Genomic DNA, 17,814 nt, shown 5'->3' on the forward strand with positions numbered 1-17,814 from the left:
TCTGTACAGGGTAACATTACATTTTGTCCCCTTTACAGACTCGAAACACTAAAGACCACCAGGCTGGAAGAAAAGAGAAGCAGGAGGGTAGTTAAACCCCCGGCCGGTAGCCCTATATCACTCTCTTCAGGAGGGTACAGTAGGTAGTTAAACCCCTGGCCGGTAGCCCTATATCACTCTCTTCAGGGCTGATGGAGCAGTCTTGGCTGTGTCCCAGGTGCCTCTCTCTCTCTCTCCCTCTCTCAGCAAAGTGGAGATGTAAATGAGGGCTGGGAGGGAGGGAGGGAGGAAGAGGGAAAGAAAGAGGCAGAAAGGTAAAGGAGTGGCTGTCAGGAGAGAGAGAGAATGTGGCTGTCAGGGCCCCCTGTGCGTGATGACTGTGGGATGAAGGCGAGGCAGGCCACTTTATTTTCTTCTCTAGGCCTTGCATCTAATCTCCTAAATGCTGCTGCTGCCTAGGCCTGGCTGTGTGTGTGTGTGTGTGTGTGTGTGTGTGTGTGTGTGTGTGTGTGTGTGTGTGTGTGTGTGTGTGTGTGTGTGCGCGCGCCAGGCTGTCCCAGCTCTTACCCAGTGTTCTTTTTAACAGCTAGTTATTTAACCTTGGCAGAGTCACAAAACACTTGCCACGCCCCCAAGGCTCAGACGAGCTCGCCCTCTGTCCTTCCCACTGTGTAGACAGTGTGGAACCTGGGTTGTATTCATTAGTGCATAGCGTAGCAAAACGTTTTGAAACGGGAAATGCTTTGCAACAAGAAAGATTGTTTCTTATTGGACAAGTTGAGGTTCTCCCCCACCCGTTCTGGTCAGTTTTCATGCGCTTGGTGAATACGACCCTGTATAGGCATGACCTGTTGGATAGCTATGAGGTTTTTGATGCTCTTCCCTCTTCTACAGTCATTGACAAAATGTGTATATTGGACTTATGTACACTAATACATAAATAGATGCTAGTTATGGCTGAAATAACAGGCCAAAGCACAGTCCTGTAAATAAATACAAAATTCATCTTTGTTGTATACAATTTTCTCTTATAATGTGTCATATCAAATCACTTTTGACATTTGCTATAATTTGTTATTGACTTGTCTTATGTCTTTAGTTTTGTGTAGTGTAGTATGTTGTCCTACTAATAATAGAGCATATGTATTGAAACCCAAGGCAAGTTTTTGAAATGTAAATTGGGTGGGGAAATAGTCCATTGATGATATTGAAGCACTGCTTCCCTCTAGTGGTGGTTGTTAACAGCATACAGGAGTGCATTAACTAGGAAGCAAATATAAGCAAACAGGCTGAAACAGGGAGGTACCATAGAGTAAGATAGAGGTCTCTGGATGAATAAAACCCGTTTTGGCATGGACATTGCATTAAGGGATCCACTATTTTAAAGTAGTCAACTGGGTGGGACTTCCCAGAGAGGAAGATGTGAAGCGAGAGGATTTACTCTGCCCAAAATCTGTCCATGTGAGTGAGATAAGCCGTTTTTTGTATGGAGGTACAGTATATGACTTTTTATAAACACTTTTATACACAAAACACACACATTCAATGTTAAAGGTCACTTACTTTGTAGTTTAAAATGTGCAATTCAACCTTAGAGTTTGATGACAATTCTTAAAAATGTCCCCACAATATTTTCCTTAAAAAAAGTAAAGAACAATTCATACAAAGTGATATCTACATTATCCCCAATTTTAGAAAACAGATCGATATTATAAAAGTGAAGTCACTTTGATCATGATTTAGTAAGGCAAAACAGGTATCCACGTGTATAGCTAGTTCGTTTAAACGGCCGCTGCGTACAAACTATTGAGAACAACCATTAGGCCTAAATAGTCCACACAAAGATATAGCAATATAGATATTCCAATATAGATATTCAATTAATAGCAATATAGATCTTCCAATATAGATATTCAATTAAATAAGTGATATAAAAGATGTGAGATTGGCAAAAGCAGTAGAATACAATACAGTGCATTTACAAATCCTTTTCACATTTCCTTGTGAAAAATAAACACGTTAAAAAAATTGTTTGAAAGATGTGGAGTGGCAAAAGCAAAACAGAAGTTGTGGCACTGTGATGTGAGACAAAGTGGACGTTCCAGGTTGCGCTGGGCATCTCTGAAGATTGCTATATCATATACAGTGCCTTCAGAAAGTTTTCCACATTTTGTGGTGTTACAGCCTGAATTTAAAATGGAATAAATTGAGATTTTGTGTCACTGGCCTACACACAATACCCCATAATGTCAAAGCGGAATTATGTTTTTGAGCCAATAAGTATTCAACCCCTTTGTTATGGCAAGCCTAAATAAGTTCAGGAGTAAAAATGTGCTTAACAAGTCACATAATAAGTTGCATGGACTCTCACTCTGTGTACAATAATAGTGTTTAACATTATTTTTTTATGACTACCTCATCTTTGTGCCCCACACATACAATTATCTGTAAGGTCCCTCAGTTGAGCAGTGAATTTCAAACTCAGATTCAACAACAAAGACCAGGGAGGTTTTCCAATGTCTCGCAAAGAAGGACACCTATTGATAGATGGTTAAAAATAAAAATAAATGTAGAGATTGAATATCCCTTTGAGCATGGTGAAGTTATTAATTACAAAGACACAGGCGTCCTTCCTAACTCAGTTGCCGGAGAGGAAGGAAACCATGCAGGGATTTCACCATGAGGCCAATGGTGACTTTAAAACAGTTATAGAGTTTAATGGCAGTGATAGGAGAAAACTGAGGATGGATCAACAACATTGTAGTTACTCCACAATACTAACCTAAATGGCAGAGTGAAAAGAAGGAAGCCTGTACAGAATACAAATATTCCAAAAACATGCATCCTGTTTGCAATAAGGCACTAAAGTAAAACTGCAAAAAATGTGGCAAAGAAATTAACATTATCCCCTGAATACAAAGCATTATGTTTGTGGCAAATCCAACAACACATCACTAAGTACCACTTCATATTTTCAAGCATGGTGGTGGCTGCATCATGTTATGAGTATGCTTGTCATTGGCAAGGACTAGGGAGTTTTTTTTAGGATAAAAAGAAACGGAATAGAGCTAAGCACAGGCAAAATCCTAGAGGAAAGCCTGGTTCAGTCTGGACAATAACCTAAAACACAAGGCCAAATATACACTGGAGTTGCTTACCAAGACGACATCTAATGTTCCTGAGTGGCCTACTTACAGTTTTAACTTAACTTGAATATCTATGGCAAGACTTGAAAATGGCTGTCTAGCAATGATCAACAACCAACTTGACAGAACTTGAATAATTGTTTTAATAATAATGTGCAAATATTGTACAATCCAGGTGTGCAAAGCTCTTAGAGACTTACCCAGAAAGACTCACAGCTGTAATCACTGCCAAAGGTGATTCTAACATGTATTGACTATGTAAATGAGATATCTGTATTTCATTTTCAATACATTTGAAAACATTTCTAAAAACATGTTTTCACTTAGTTATTATGGAGTATTATTGTGTGTAGACGGGTGAGAAAAATAAATGTAATCCATTTTGAATTCAGGTTGTAACACAACAAAATGTAGAATAAGTCAAGGGGTATGAATACTTTCTGAAGTCACTGTAAATGTGGTTCCTTAGACTCTAAAACACCTCCCCGGGTGTTGTAAGATCTGATCATTAGTGCAGCACGTCTGAAATAATGACGACCTGGAACGCCTCCATACTCAATATCATTGTTTTAGGTACAAAGATGATTTGTATTGGTTTGTTTTTCTGGGGGTGGGATTTGTCTTTCCATCCCTCTTTCTCTGCCGCTCCTCCCCATTCCTCCCCTCTCTCACTGCCAGTCCTCCCCATTCCTCCCCTCTCTCACTGCCAGTCCTCCCCATTCCTCCCCTCTCTCACTGCCAGACCTCCCCATTCCTCCCCTCTCTCACTGCCAGTCCTCCCCATTCCTCCCCTCTCTCACTGCCAGTCCTCCCCATTCCTCCCCTCTCTCACTGCCACTCCTCCCCTCTCTCACTGGCAGTCCTCCCCATTCCTCCCCTCTCTCACTGGCAGTCCTCCCCATTCCTCCCCTCTTTCTCTGCCACTCCTCCCCATTCCTCCCCGCTCTCACTGCCGCTCCTCCCCATTCCTCTCCGCTCTCACTGCCGCTCCTCCCCATTCCTCCCCTCTCTCACTGCCACTCCCTCCCCATTCCTCCCCTCTTTCTCTGCCACTCCTCCCCATTCCTCCCCTCTTTCTCTGCCACTCCTCCCCTCTCTCACTGCCGCTCCTCCCCATTCCTCCCCTCTCTCACTGCCACTCCTCCCCATTCCTCCCCTCTCTCACTGCCACTCCTCCCCTCTCTCACTGGCAGTCCTCCCCATTCCTCCCCTCTCTCACTGGCAGTCCTCCCCATTCCTCCCCTCTTTCTCTGCCACTCCTCCCCATTCCTCCCCGCTCTCACTGCCGCTCCTCCCCATTCCTCCCCTCTCTCACTGCCACTCCCTCCCCATTCCTCCCCTCTTTCTCTGCCACTCCTCCCCATTCCTCCCCTCTTTCTCTGCCACTCCTCCCCTCTCTCACTACCAGTCCTCCCCATTCCTCACCTCTCTCACTGCCAGTCCTCCCCATTCCTCCCCTCTCTCACTACCAGTCCTCCCCATTCCTCCCCTCTCTCACTGCCAGTCCTCCCCATTCCTCCCCTCTCTCACTGCCAGTCCTCGTCCTTTTCATCTTCTGCCTCATCACTGACCTCATCCTGTTCCCCTGCTCCATTCCCACCCTCATTCCCATTCTGCATAGCCTCTGCTGCCTCCCTGGCCCTTGCCTCCCCCATCGCAATGGCCGCCCGTTCCTCCTCCTCCTCTTTGAGTTTGAGCGCGGCTTCCTTCTTCTCCCGCTCGGCGTGGCTCTTCATGTGGGCGCTGCGGCTTTTCACCTTGTAGAACACCCTGGAGGTCAAAGGTCAGATATATACATGAACAATATAACCCAGAGAGCTATATATATAGAGAGATACCTATGGCTCTGATGGAACCTACAGCCACACAGGTGACATTCCAGGTCACCTTTTTTTGCAGTCGTTCTGTGCATCTCAGAAGATTGCTATAGCATATCAATGTGGTTACTGAGACGTAAACTCTTCTCCAGGTGTTGTAAGATCTAATTATCTGTGCAGTGCGACTGCAACAAAGACAACCTGAAACGCCGCCAATGGCGATTGTCTCCATTGTTGCCACACCGGTCTGAGATATGTCCAGTGAACACTGGTCTCTAAAAGAGATGCCTGGTTTATAATACTCTTGGTCAATCCCTGTCTTTCCCTGTTGTTTTCTTTCACTCAATTAAAAACTGGTGGGGAAAAGCATTAATGGTGAAATGTGTTTATCTGTTTGCAGATCATATAAACATAATCTTACAGGGACAGACACACACACACTGACCTGCTACACTTCTTGCAGGGGAACACGCCCTCTGGGTCGCCCGGGGGCTTTGGGGGCGCTCCACTCTTCTTCCCAGCAGACTCGGGACGAGGTTTTCTGGGTGCAGAGGGATGGGTTGGATGGGGAGGACCAACCTTGTGTACAGCATCCTGGTCCCTGTGCCCTAGCACTGCTCCTGTCTGGTGGGCCAAACATTATATAATTGTGTTAGTCTGTTATACCAGTGTTGTACTGTCCTGTTGGTGAATCAGTCTGTTATACCAGTGTTGTACTGTCCTGTTGGTGAATCAGTCTGTTATACCAGTGTTGTACTGTCCTGTTGGTGAATCAGTCTGTTATACCAGTGTTGTACTGTCCTGTTGGTGAATTAGTCTGTTATACCAGTGTTGTACTGTCCTGTTGGTGAATCAGTCTGTTATACCAGTGTTGTACTGTCCTGTTGGTGAATCAGTCTGTTATACCAGTGTTGTACTGTCCTGTTGGTGAATCAGTCTGTTATACCAGTGTTGTACTGTCCTGTTGGTGAATCAGTCTGTTATACCAGTGTTGTACTGTCCTGTTGGTGAATCATTGGTCAAAGGACATATGATAGCAAGTATAAATAGATACCGCTATGGGATGGATATAAACATGGTACAATGAGGTTTAACAATCATTTTTTAAATGTAATTTCAAGTGAAAATTAGCACTTACATTGTCGTGAGCCTGTAGTGTCTGAGTAACCCTCGACTGGTTGCCATCTTGACCTCGGTCACATGACCTTTCCCACTTCCTGTCAACTTCTTCTTTCTGACTTGTTTTCGATCCCTGAGAGCTCTGTGAATAAGAGACAAATAACACAATAAGTGGTCATCTTAGTAAAAGTAATGTTAATATATATTTTTACGTACTCATGAATGATTTGTTTCATAATATTTGTTTTCATTAACTAAAGACTTACCTTGACATCCCCTACTGCCTCTGTGTGTTTCTCTGCTGGGGACTCTGGAGGTCCGTAGGTAAGGGTTCCACTGCGACTGACCTTCACCTGTTTCTTATGCATGTAGTAAAACTCCACACATTGTGCCACTGTCTTTGTCTGCACCTGTATACGGAAAGACAAAACACACACACAAAGTTATTCATTACACTCTTCCTCTCCCCTCATTCCTGTACACACACACACAAATACAGACACAGTTATTAAAAGGTTATTGACTTCTTATAGTATTCCCACTGTTTGCCCAGGTGATTCATGCCATGTGGTGAAACCGCATGGCCGACATGGCCTGGTTAGAAGTGAGCGTACCAGTTTCTGCACCATGAAGAAGTCCTTCCTGTAGACAGAGATGCCTTTGTTGAAGCAGCGCTTCTCTGAGGGAGTCCAACTGTCTGATCCTGGGGGGAAATTATTCACCATACTGTCAATGTGTGTGTGTGTGTGTGTGTGTGTGTGTGTGTGTGTACCGGAGTGAGGGGTGTGTGTGAAATTTGGGGGTGAATTAATTCCACCACCCCCTCCATTTCCCCTTTAACAAGCGCACTCTTCAGAAAGAAGCACTTGAGGAAACAAAATGGCTTCCCCACCTGAGTAGTGATAGTCTGCCAGGTTGTGGTCTTTAGAGAAAATGGGCTCCTTGAGCAGCAGGAACGCCAGGGTCTCCTGGGGAGAGCAGCACAATTCATCATCGGGGATGTGTCCTAAATGGCACCCTATTCCCTATACAGTGCACTATTTTGACCAGGGGCCATAAGGCTCTGGTCAAACAAAGCACACTATAAAGGGAATAGGGTGCCATTTGGGATGCAACCTGGGCGAAACTAATTTGCCACAAAGGGGATTATCGTGGAAGTGTACGGGAATCGGCATCATGTTTAATCACTCGGTTAAATCACTGGGTTAGTCACTCTACTCACAAGGACATTGCCCCCGCACTCATGCAGACAGTGGAGGGCCAGCTCCTGATTGGTGCCTCCGCCATACAGAGCGCTGGAGCAGGCCAAGCTCATCAGGTCGTCCACTAGGGGGAGAGAGTGAGGCAGTTTTAAGGGAGGAAGACAGGGAGGGGGCAGGTGCAGGGAGAGAGAGAGAGGGTGGGGGAGAGAGAGAGAGAGAGGTGGGGGAGAGCGAGAGAGAGAGAGAGGTTGGGGAGAGAGAGAGAGAGAGGTTGGGGGAGAGCGAGAGAGAGAGAGAGGTTGGGGGAGAGAGAGAGAGAGGTTGGGGGAGAGAGAGAGAGGGTGGGGGGAGAGAGAGAGGGTGGGGGAGAGAGAGAGGGTGGGGGAGAGAGAGAGAGAGGTTGGGGGGAGAGCGAGAGAGAGAGAGAGGTTGGGGGAGAGAGAGAGAGGGTGGGGGGAGAGAGAGAGGGTGGGGGGAGAGAGAGAGAGGTGGGGGGAGAGAGAGAGAGAGGTTGGGGGAGAGAGAGAGAGGTGGGGGGAGAGAGAGAGAGGGTGGGGGGAGAGAGAGAGAGGGTGGGGGGAGAGAGAGAGAGAGGGTGGGGGGAGAGAGAGAGGGTGGGGGAGAGAGAGAGGGTGGGGGGAGAGAGAGAGGGGGGGGGAGAGAGAGAGGGTGGGTGGAGAGAGAGAGAGGGTGGGGGAGAGAGAGAGAGGGTGGGAGAGAGAGAGAGAGGGTGGGGGAGAGAGAGAGAGAGGGTGGGGGAGAGCGAGAGAGGGTGGGAGAGAGAGAGAGGGTGGGAGAGAGAGAGAGAGCGAGAGAGAGGGTGGGAGAGAGAGAGAGAGGGTGGGAGAGAGAGAGAGAGGGTGGGAGAGAGAGAGAGAGGGGTGGGAGAGAGAGAGAGAGGGTGGGGGAGAGAGAGAGAGAGGGGGGAGAGAGAGAGAGAGAGAGGGGGAGAGAGAGAGAGAGAGAGAGAGAGAGAGAGAGAGAGAGAGAGAGAGAGAGAGGGTGAGAGAGAGAGAGAGGGAGAGAGAGAGAGAGAGAGAGAGGGTGGGAGAGAGAGAGAGAGGGTGGGAGAGAGAGAGAGAGAGGGTGGGAGAGAGAGAGAGAGAGGGTGGGAGAGAGAGAGAGAGGGGGGGGAGAGAGAGAGAGGGGGGAGAGAGAGAGAGAGAGAGAGGGGGAGAGAGAGAGAGAGAGAGGGGAGAGAGAGAGAGAGAGGGTGGGAGAGAGAGAGAGAGAGAGAGAGGGTGGGAGAGAGAGAGAGAGAGAGGGGTGGGAGAGAGAGAGAGAGAGAGGTGGGAGAGAGAGAGGGGGGGGAGAGAGAGAGAGAGAGAGGGTGGGAGAGAGAGAGAGAGAGGGGGAGGGAGAGAGAGAGAGAGAGAGAGAGAGAGAGGGTGGGAGAGAGAGAGAGAGGGGTGGGAGAGAGAGAGAGGGTGGGAGAGAGAGAGAGAGGGTGGGAGAGAGAGAGAGAGAGGGTGGGAGAGAGAGAGAGAGAGAGAGAGAGAGGGTGGGAGAGAGAGAGAGGGTGGGAGAGAGAGAGGTGGGAGAGAGAGAGAGGGTGAGAGAGAGAGAGAGGGTGGGAGAGAGAGGGTGGGGGAGAGAGGGTGGGGGAGAGAGGGTGGGAGAGAGAGAGAGAGGGTGGGAGAGAGAGAGAGAGGGTGGGTGAGAGAGAGAGGGTGGGTGAGAGAGAGAGGGTGGGAGAGAGAGGGAGAGAGAGGGTGGGAGAGAGAGCTACCTTGGCGTTACAAGCGAGAGAGAGCGAGAGAGGTCCTCTGTAGCTCAGCTGGTAGAGCATGGCGCTTGTAACGCCAAGGTAGTGGGTTCGATCCCCGGGACCACCCATACACAAAAATGTATGCACGCATGACTGTAAGTCGCTTTGGATAAAAGCGTCTGCTAAATGGCATATTATATTATTATATTATAGAGAGGGTGGGAGAGAGAGTGAGAGAGAGGGTGGGAGAGAGAGAGAGAGAGGGTGGGAGAGAGAGAGAGAGAGAGAGAGAGAGAGAGAGAGAGAGAGAGAGAGAGAGAGAGAGAGAGAGAGAGAGAGAGAGAGAGAGAGAGAGGTGAGGGAGAGAGATGGGTGGGAGAGAGAGAGAGGGGGTGGGAGAGAGAGAGAGAGGGTGGGGAGAGAGAGAGAGAGAGAGAGAGAGAGAGAGAGAGAGAGAGAGAGAGAGAGAGAGAGAGAGAGGGTGGGAGAGAGAGAGAGAGGGTGAGAGAGAGAGAGAGAGAGAGAGAGAGAGAGAGAGAGAGAGAGAGAGAGAGAGAGAGAGAGAGAGAGAGAGAGAGAGAGGGAGAGAGAGAGAGAGAGAGAGAGAGAGAGAGAGAGAGGGTTCGGCTCGGGTTGGCCCTATCCTGTGAAAACAGTATTAGATTACTATAATCTTTGAGTAAGGGGCAGTGTAGTTACCAGTCTCCTGCTCTGCGTGGCGTAGCAGGGACTCCTTCATGGGGAGCCAGACCAGGTCAGCCTTGTGCTGGTCGCACTGGGTCAGCGAGGTGTCACACTGCAGCTCTGGCACCTCCGCCTGGTACTTCAGGCCAATGTTAATACGCCTGGGGGTGGGGAGAGGGAGGGAGGGAGGGAGGGAGGGTGGAGGGAGAGAGATTGTGGGTTTGATTCCTGAGGCCACCCATATGTAAAATGTGTGCATGCATCACTGTAAGCCGCTTTGGATAAAAGCATCTGCTAAATGGCATATATATTACAACTGCATCATAATGCATTATACCTGCAGGCTTAGAGTCCAGTGTTACAGAGGTTTGTACTCACGGTTCAAAGCTGACAGGTGTGGCATCGGTGATCAAAGGGAGGACTGGGGGCGTGATGTCTGTAGAGCTGGCTGCAGAACACAAAGGAACACAGGACCTTTAGGACGCTACTATCTGGACAGAGATAGAGAGCATGTAGAACTTTAGCTGATCTCAGAATGCAGGAAGTCATGGGGCCATTTACCTCTGGAGGACTGTGGGGTGCGTCCCAAATGGCACCCTATTCCCTACGTAGTGCACTGCTTTTGGCCAGGGTCCATAGGACCGGTCAAAAGTTGTGCACTACATAGGGAATAGCATACACTTTAAGCACTGGTTTCAATGTTCAATAGCGATTTCTCCATTGAAAATGCTTTTTTAGTCCAGGACTAAGCTTTACTACTACTAGCCCTAAGAGTAGCGGACTATTGACAGAGAAATACATTGTGACAAGGATGCATGCAGTGCATGGGAAAAGAAAGGAACAGATTTGGAGAGAAAAAAACATAAGAACAATAGAGGTAGGGGACCTCTAGGAGAGAGAGAGGGAGAGAGATACAGCGAGACTCCTCAAGTTTCCGTGACAAGACTTACTGGAACGCAGGAGGCTGCGTGAGGCCGACTTGGGCGTGTTGGGTGGCGGCTGCAGAGTCTGGTTGCCGGCGGCGATGGAGGACAGGAAGGTGGAGAAATAGAGACCCGAGCCTTCGCGCACCGGCGACAGGATGGGCGGTGGGGTGTAGGGCGGCAGGGTGAAGGGGTGGTCGGGCAGGCGGATTGGCGAACGCAGATGGCTCTGGTAGGGAGTGATGGCGGAGTAGACCGAGGGGGCGATGAACGTGGCCGGTTTGGGCGGCGGGATGAAGAGGGGTTCGGGACGAGGACGCCGTTTGTGCTTGGCTGATTTCACATCGTCGTCCTGCCCAGCGTCGCTCTCCCCGTCCTGGTTGGGTGAGACAATCGTGAGGAGTTCAGTGATATTTCAGAGAATGACAAGGACAAATAGCGAAACAACCAACTGCAATGGTTCAGTGGAAGGCGAGAGTGATATTATGAGACTTGTGTGGGGGTGGGGAAGTAACCAATGGGATTACTGAAGTCGCTAAATAATCATGTTGTGAAACCACATCGAATGTTTTTGGCATCAAAGAGGCTCCATTGAGTCCTATTGATTGATAGCGAATGACAACCCAACCCATTGTGGAGTTAAGGCCTAATTTCTACATTCTAAAGCATGTCCCCCACAGCAGGTCATCATATCTGGGTTCAAATAGTATTTGTTTTCTTTCAAATTCTTTAGCTGCGCTTGATCGAGCGTGTCTGGCTGGCACAACAGAACAAACAGAATAGTTTAAAAAGGGCAAACCCCCGCCCACCTGGAACTCCAGGCAGGCTCAATCAAATGCTCAAAGTATGTGAAAGAAAGCAAGTACTATTTGAACCCTAGATCGTGTTCATTAGGCACCAAAACATAAGAAAACAGACTGAAACAGTGAGGGACTATGTGGACTTGTCCAACAACGAACACTAAAATGCTGCAAAACATTTTTACTACGCCGTGCCTAATGAATACAACCAAGGTCTGCATGCAACAGGACTGACCTGGCTGAAGCTCTCTGACAGGGAGTTCCTCAGTGAGCGGCGGCGGGCCACAATGACCGAGGGCTTGTGTTGGGACTGGTGCGGGAGCAGGGCGTGCTGGCCCGGGGGGCGCCCGTGAGGCCAGGTGCCCGGAGGGGCTGTCTGACCCTGGCGCACTGGCACGGACACAGGGATAACCAGGGGCACCATGCCAGCCTGTCTGCCAGTAAGCCCCTCCTCCTGCTGCTGCTGCTAGAGAAAGAGAGGGGGGGATAGAGGGGAATAACTGATGAGGTGAGAGACAGAAAAAATACAGAAATGAGAGAATAGAGATAGTGTGTACATTGCCTTCGGAAAGTATTGAGACCCCTTGACTTTTTCCATATTTTTTTTTACGTTACAGCCTTTTTCTAATATATATATATATATTTGTATTGCCTCATCAATCTACACACAATACCCCATAATGACAAAGCAAAAACAGGTTAGTAGAAATTTAAACCCTTATATGACACTTTACTCAGTACTTTGTTGAAGCACCTTTGGCAGCGATTACAGCCTAGAGTCTTCTTGGGTATGACGCTACAAGCTTGGCAAACCTGTATTTGGGGAGTTTCTCCCATTCTTCTGTGCAGATCCTCTCAAGCTCTGTCAGGTTGGATGGGGAGCGTCGCTGCACAGCTATTTTCAGGTCTCTCCAGAGATGTTCGATCGGGTTCAAGTCCGGGCTCTGGCTGGGCCACTCAAGGACATTCAGAGGCTTGTCCCAAAGCCACTCCTGCGTTGTCTTGGCTGTGTGCTTAGGGTCGTTGTCCTGTTGGAAGGTGAACCGTCACTCTAGTCTGAGGGCCTGAGCGCTCTGGAGCAGGTTTTCATCAAGGAACTCTTTGTACTTTGCTCCATTCATCGTTGCCTCGATCCTGACTAGTCTCCCTGCCGCTGAAAAACATCCCAACAGCATGATGCTGCCACCGTCATGCTTCACCGTAGGGATGGTGCCAGGTTTCCTCCAGACATGACACTTGGCATTCAGGCCAAAGAGTTCAAACTTGGTTTCATCAGACCTGAGAATATTGTTTCTCATGGTCTGAGAGTCTTTAGGTGCCTTTTGGCAAACTCCAAGCGGGCTGTCATGTGCCTTTTACTGAGGAAAGGCTTCTGTCTGGCCACTCTACCATAAAGGCCTGATTGGTGGAGTGCTGCAGAGATGGTTGTCCTTCTGGAAGGTTCTCCCATCTCCACAGATGAACATTAGAGCTCTGTCAGTGTGACCATCGGGTTCTTGGTCACCTCCCTGACCAAGGCCCTTCTCCCCCGATTGCTCAATTTGGCCGGGCAGCCAGCTCTAGGAAGAGTCATGGTGGATCCAAACTTCTTCCATTTAAGAATGATGGAGGCCACTGTGTTCTTCGGACCTTCAATGCTGCAGATTTTTTTTGGTACCCTTCCCCAGATCTGTTCCTCAACACAATCCAGTCTGAGCTCTAAGGACAATTCCTTCGACCTCATGGCTTGGTTTTTGCTCTGACATGCACTGTCAACTGTGGGACCTTATATAGACAGGTGTGTGCCTTTCCAAATCATGTCAAATCCATTGAATTTACCACAGGTGGACTCCAAGTTGTAGAAACATCTCAATGATGATCAATGGAAACAGGATGCCTCTGAGCTCAATTTCGAGTCTCATCGCAAAGGGTCTGAATACTTATGACTCCAGTAAATGCCTCAAATCTCAATTCTGCACTTTGCACCATTGAACTCCACTCCACCCCATCCGGGCCAACTCAGAAGTGTGCTGGCTGGGCTTGTGATTCAGAAATAGAAAAAAGAAAGCAGCTCAACCTTGGGATTGTGAATAACAGTGGTATAAATGTTTTATTAAGGCACCTGGTTGGGGAGAGAGTGTGCAGGAGTGTGAGACTGCAGGCTGTGGATCTAGGCTGCAGCCTCTCCCTAGCTCAGCTGAATGTTTGGGGAGGGAGAACCCGGAGTGGATCCAGCCGCGGCCCTCCCTGGCTCAGCTGAATGGCTGGGGAGGAAGAGTCCTGTGGAATGTAGAGGTGTGCAGACATGTAGCTGCTTCAACAGTCTGCACCCAGCACACAGTTTCTCTCTCTGCAGTCTGCACCCAGCACACAGTCTCTCTCCCTCTCCCCAACGATTTATTCGATAATCAGCATGTTTTGCCTTTAAAAAGCAAGTTCTGAAAAAATGCAGCTGCTTCAGACTGTTGAAGCCTAAGGGAAACGTAAACATAAATTCCTGACAGCAAGGCTAGGGATCACTCTTTTCTCACAGAAGTACAGCATAAGGGGAAGTCCTGCATAGAAACCATGCTCTTCGTCTTGGAAGAGGAACAGAGAGTTGTAGTGGTCACAGTGGCAGCAAAGTATGGGAATGACACAAACATTTTTCCTGTCAGCCGAGAACTAATCTAACGTTAATAGTCAGTCCGCTGTGGGGTAAATCCAGCACTTGCAGAAAGAGGAAAATATGTATAATTATTTAACTAAATGTACTGTACAAGTGAGCGAAAATAACTGTAAGTAGCAGTAGAAGTATTGTTGTCTTAATTTACTCCAATCAGGGGAGGGGTGGTAGGATTCAGGGGTCACATTATTATTAATAGCTTCAGGAAATACATGAGGTATTTAACTCAAACAACATAATTATTTCCCTGACCCATTGTGTAGGCGTTTGTGTACACAGAGACAATTTTGAACACTTGTTGTTCAGAGGTCTATGTGAATGATTGTTTTTTGTGTTCTTTTAAAGGAGTCTGGCAGACCCACTCCTTTTGTATTTTGTGTTTATTGGACAGATGAGAGAGAGGAAAGTTGATAGGAGGACGGTGCTAGAGCATTGGTTCAGATTCAAACCAATGCTTGCAGCGGTACACAGTACATGTGATCCAGACGCAGGGGCTTAGACCGCTGGACTACCCCAGGCCACTATGTGAGTTGAACTTGGAACAGGTTTTAGGCCTGGTTGAACTAAACAAAAGAGTGTAAACAAACCTTTGCCATCTTGGCGGAGGGCAGTGATTCCCTCTCCGAAGCCTCCTGGGCCAGAGTCTCCAAGTTGATCTCTTTCGACGCCCTCCTCCTCCGGTGGGTACTCTGGATGACCCCCCCAGTCGGCCCCTGTCTCTCCCCCCCCTCTCGTCCGGCCACCACACCATTCTGGGGTACCTCTCCGGAGGTCTGGTTCCAGGAGGATAGTGAGGGAGGGTCCCCGAGGGGTGATAGCCCGTCTCTGGAGAGGCGGCGGGAGCGACGGGGGGCAGCCGGAGATGCGTCTGAGGAGGGTGACATGGGGTCCGATGTGAGCTTTGGAGGGCAGGAGGGAGTGCTTGACGGGTCAGTGGATGGGGTCTCTACATCCGGTGTATGTCCCTGTGTTTCCACAGACGGAGGCATGTCCTTCTGAGGGGGTGTGGGGCTAGCGCTAGACAGACAGTTGTCAGGGGGCTGGTTGTAACTCAGGAAGTGTTGGTTTGGCTGTTGCTTTTGCTGAGACTGTGGCTGCAGTATTTCCTGCGGTGGTAAACTGTGCGGTTGCTGCTGCTGCTGGTGCATTTGTTGCCGTTGCTCCTGTTGTAGTTGCTGCTTGTAGTACTGCTGCTGCAGCTGCTGCTGCAGTTGGATCTGATGCTGTTGCATTTGGTGCTGGAGCTGTTGCTGCAACTGGTGCTGCTGTTGTTGATGATGATGCTGCTGCTGATGTAGCTGTTGTTGCTGCTTCTGCTGTTGTTGATGTTGTTGCTGCACTTGGTGCTGCTGTTGCATCTGAAGCTGCATCAGTTGGTGTTGTTGTTGGGTTTTGGGCTGCTCGTTGTAGCTCAGGTTGGGCATGGCCTTGGTGCCCCCCTGGACCACCTGGTAGTACCCAGACGGAAGGTGCTGTTTGGTGGGTCCGAACGCCAGCTGGAAGGGCTGCAACAAGGACCCTGGTGGCATGGAGGGGTGAGAGGAGGGGGCATGGGGGGGCTGAGCCTGGAGATCTACACCCTTATGGCCCTGCTGGAAGGCCTGGAGCTGGGCTTGACGCATGGCGCCTGCCGCACCATGCTGACCCCACTCTAAGCCCCTAGCCTGGACCTGGGCTTGAGCTTGGGCTGCCTCCCTGTAAACCTCCATGGATCCTGGAGCCTGCTTCTCTGCTGGCCCCATTTGCAGAGCAGCTCCTCCATCGTGGCTCCCCTTGGGGAAAGCCATCTGGCCCCTAACATTGTTCAAGCCACCCATATACGGGCTAAAGTTCTGCCCCCATGGATTGGTTGGCAGGGGCCCAGGAGCATCCTGAGACCAGCCAGCGGCTTGGATGGGGTCCTGGTGCATCCATTTGACAGGGGCAGTCTGCTGGTAGTGTGCCCGACTTTGGGGCCCCTTCTCTGGGTTGAAGACCCCAGAGCCGTGGCCTCGAGACTCCCCGACCCCGTGAGCAGACTCCAGAGCTGGGGGGCCCATACCCCCATAGAAGACATCCCCGGCGTGCTGCACTGTGGGCTCCTTCATGGCAGCTGCAGCCCGATGTTTGCCCCCACTCTTATCAGGGATCACTTTCTGCTGGGGAGGAAGACTCATACTATAATCATCAAGCTAAAAAAAAAAAAGACAACAGCGGGGGAAAAAGTTGAGGTCCTTTATATATATCCCCAGTCACTTGAGTGAAAAACAGGGACAAGGCCAAGTGTTTCTGCCTACACTGCCTCGGTCTGGGACCGTTGTGGCCTGCTTCGTTTAATAGCGAGAACAGAGGGACTCGGGAGGAAACATAAGTCCTACAGGAAAGGGTAGAGGGTGGAGACCACACACACCTCCTCCCTCAAGTCAGATCTGAAGAAGTTTGCTGCTGTTAGGGGTCCCGGCAGACCTGGATCCCCTTGTGTCCCTCATTCATGTGTGGGACCCTGAAAGACAGAGGGTGAGAAAAACGACTGGTAAAATATTTGTGAATTAAGTTTTCAACAAGCTTGTGTGCAGGACAGGCCTGTTTGATTGGCTCGGAGGAAGGAACTAGGCTAATTATATTGAAAGTAAAATACGTTTCAGAGAGCACGCACTGTACAAGTATTGTGCAAGCAAAGTATTAATAATGCTGAAATATTTCCAAATCCAATTACCGTAATGACATCACAGACACAAAAGTAGTCGTGTCGGCCCATTGTTTACAGATCATATATATGTTGGTTTCGACTGTGATAGCAGGCTGCAACAGTTGAGGCGTGGACTGTACAGAATTGCCATTTGACACAACGAGAAATACAGGAAGCGAAGGAAAACAAGTTGAGTCGCTTTCCACCCCCCTCGCGGAGCCCCCAGTCCCCAGCCAATTGCATGCAGATTTCAGGCAACCTTTTGTGTTGTAGTAAAGTCTTGTTGCCACACTGTTGCCTTCGCAGATTAGATACAGTAACAATCTGCGCATGAATTTATCTGCAATAAATGTGGCCATTAAAATCACATCGTGGCTTCTTTAAAAAGTAAAACTAAACCTACAAAACACAAATTGCATACTGCCATGGGATTGTGTTTACAATTGCAACTTCTCCATGTTTTGCGATCATGTTGATCGACACGTGATATGCCATTAATTAAATTAATTGACACTTACCGTTTCGATATCATTTTATGTATATGACGGCGAGTTCTGCGGAGCCAATTTCCTCTGGGCCAAAGTCGAATGCATGCAGCTCCATGACCGGATCGTGCGCAACAGATAACATATACTTCGAGTTCGACTACTTTTCTTCAAGCCAAAGAGTAAACAATTTGCATCGAAACAATTCAAACAAGCGATTTGGGATGTTTGTTGTTCAAACCTAAATCCAGGTAAGTACAATGTCTACAATATTGCACACAGTGAATTAATAACACACTTTCAGGAAAACATGTCCAGCAACTTTCTCCCCGCATCGAGTGTGTAGGTACATAAACCCCTGATCCCGTTGGGTATGATCACAATGTGACTTACATTTGGTTATTTGCGTATTTTGAATAGATCTTTCTGTCATATGCATTGGTTCTATTGTATTCACTGATACGATCAGTCTACACAGAGTATTTATAAATCTAGGAAGCTGCGCAAACGCATTGACGTTCTGAGCCCATGAATGCTCCGCCTCACCCTTCAACCGCTCATCTGACGTATGCTATCCAATCCGATTGTCTGACCACGCCTATGTCCATATCCTTATAA

At 48.7% G+C, this 17,814-nt stretch overlaps 1 protein-coding gene across 2 annotated transcripts; it reads right to left on the minus strand.

Moving 5' to 3' along the window:
* Positions 1-4,623: 4,623 nt before the first annotated feature.
* mideasa (mitotic deacetylase associated SANT domain protein a) lies at positions 4,624-17,679 on the minus strand. Of its 2 annotated transcripts, none has more exons than XM_041865541.2 (13): positions 17,230-17,679; positions 14,631-16,525; positions 11,635-11,862; positions 10,627-10,975; positions 10,055-10,124; positions 9,692-9,837; positions 7,305-7,408; positions 6,975-7,050; positions 6,697-6,785; positions 6,349-6,492; positions 6,102-6,224; positions 5,409-5,587; positions 4,624-4,916 (listed from the first exon to the last, which is right to left on the minus strand). In XM_041865541.2, the coding sequence occupies exons 2-13, from the start codon at positions 16,197-16,199 to the stop codon at positions 4,673-4,675; spliced, it is 3,321 nt and encodes a 1,106-aa protein (XP_041721475.1). In that variant the 5' UTR covers positions 16,200-16,525; positions 17,230-17,679; the 3' UTR covers positions 4,624-4,672. The 2 variants fall into 2 exon arrangements, with proteins under 2 accessions (XP_041721475.1, XP_041721474.1); XM_041865540.2 differs by having other exon boundaries at positions 11,635-11,865.
* Positions 17,680-17,814: the final 135 nt, after the last annotated feature.

The sequence above is a fragment of the Coregonus clupeaformis genome, chromosome 36, assembly GCF_020615455.1.
Source record: "Coregonus clupeaformis isolate EN_2021a chromosome 36, ASM2061545v1, whole genome shotgun sequence".
In the NCBI taxonomy this organism is placed as follows: domain Eukaryota; kingdom Metazoa; phylum Chordata; class Actinopteri; order Salmoniformes; family Salmonidae; genus Coregonus; species Coregonus clupeaformis.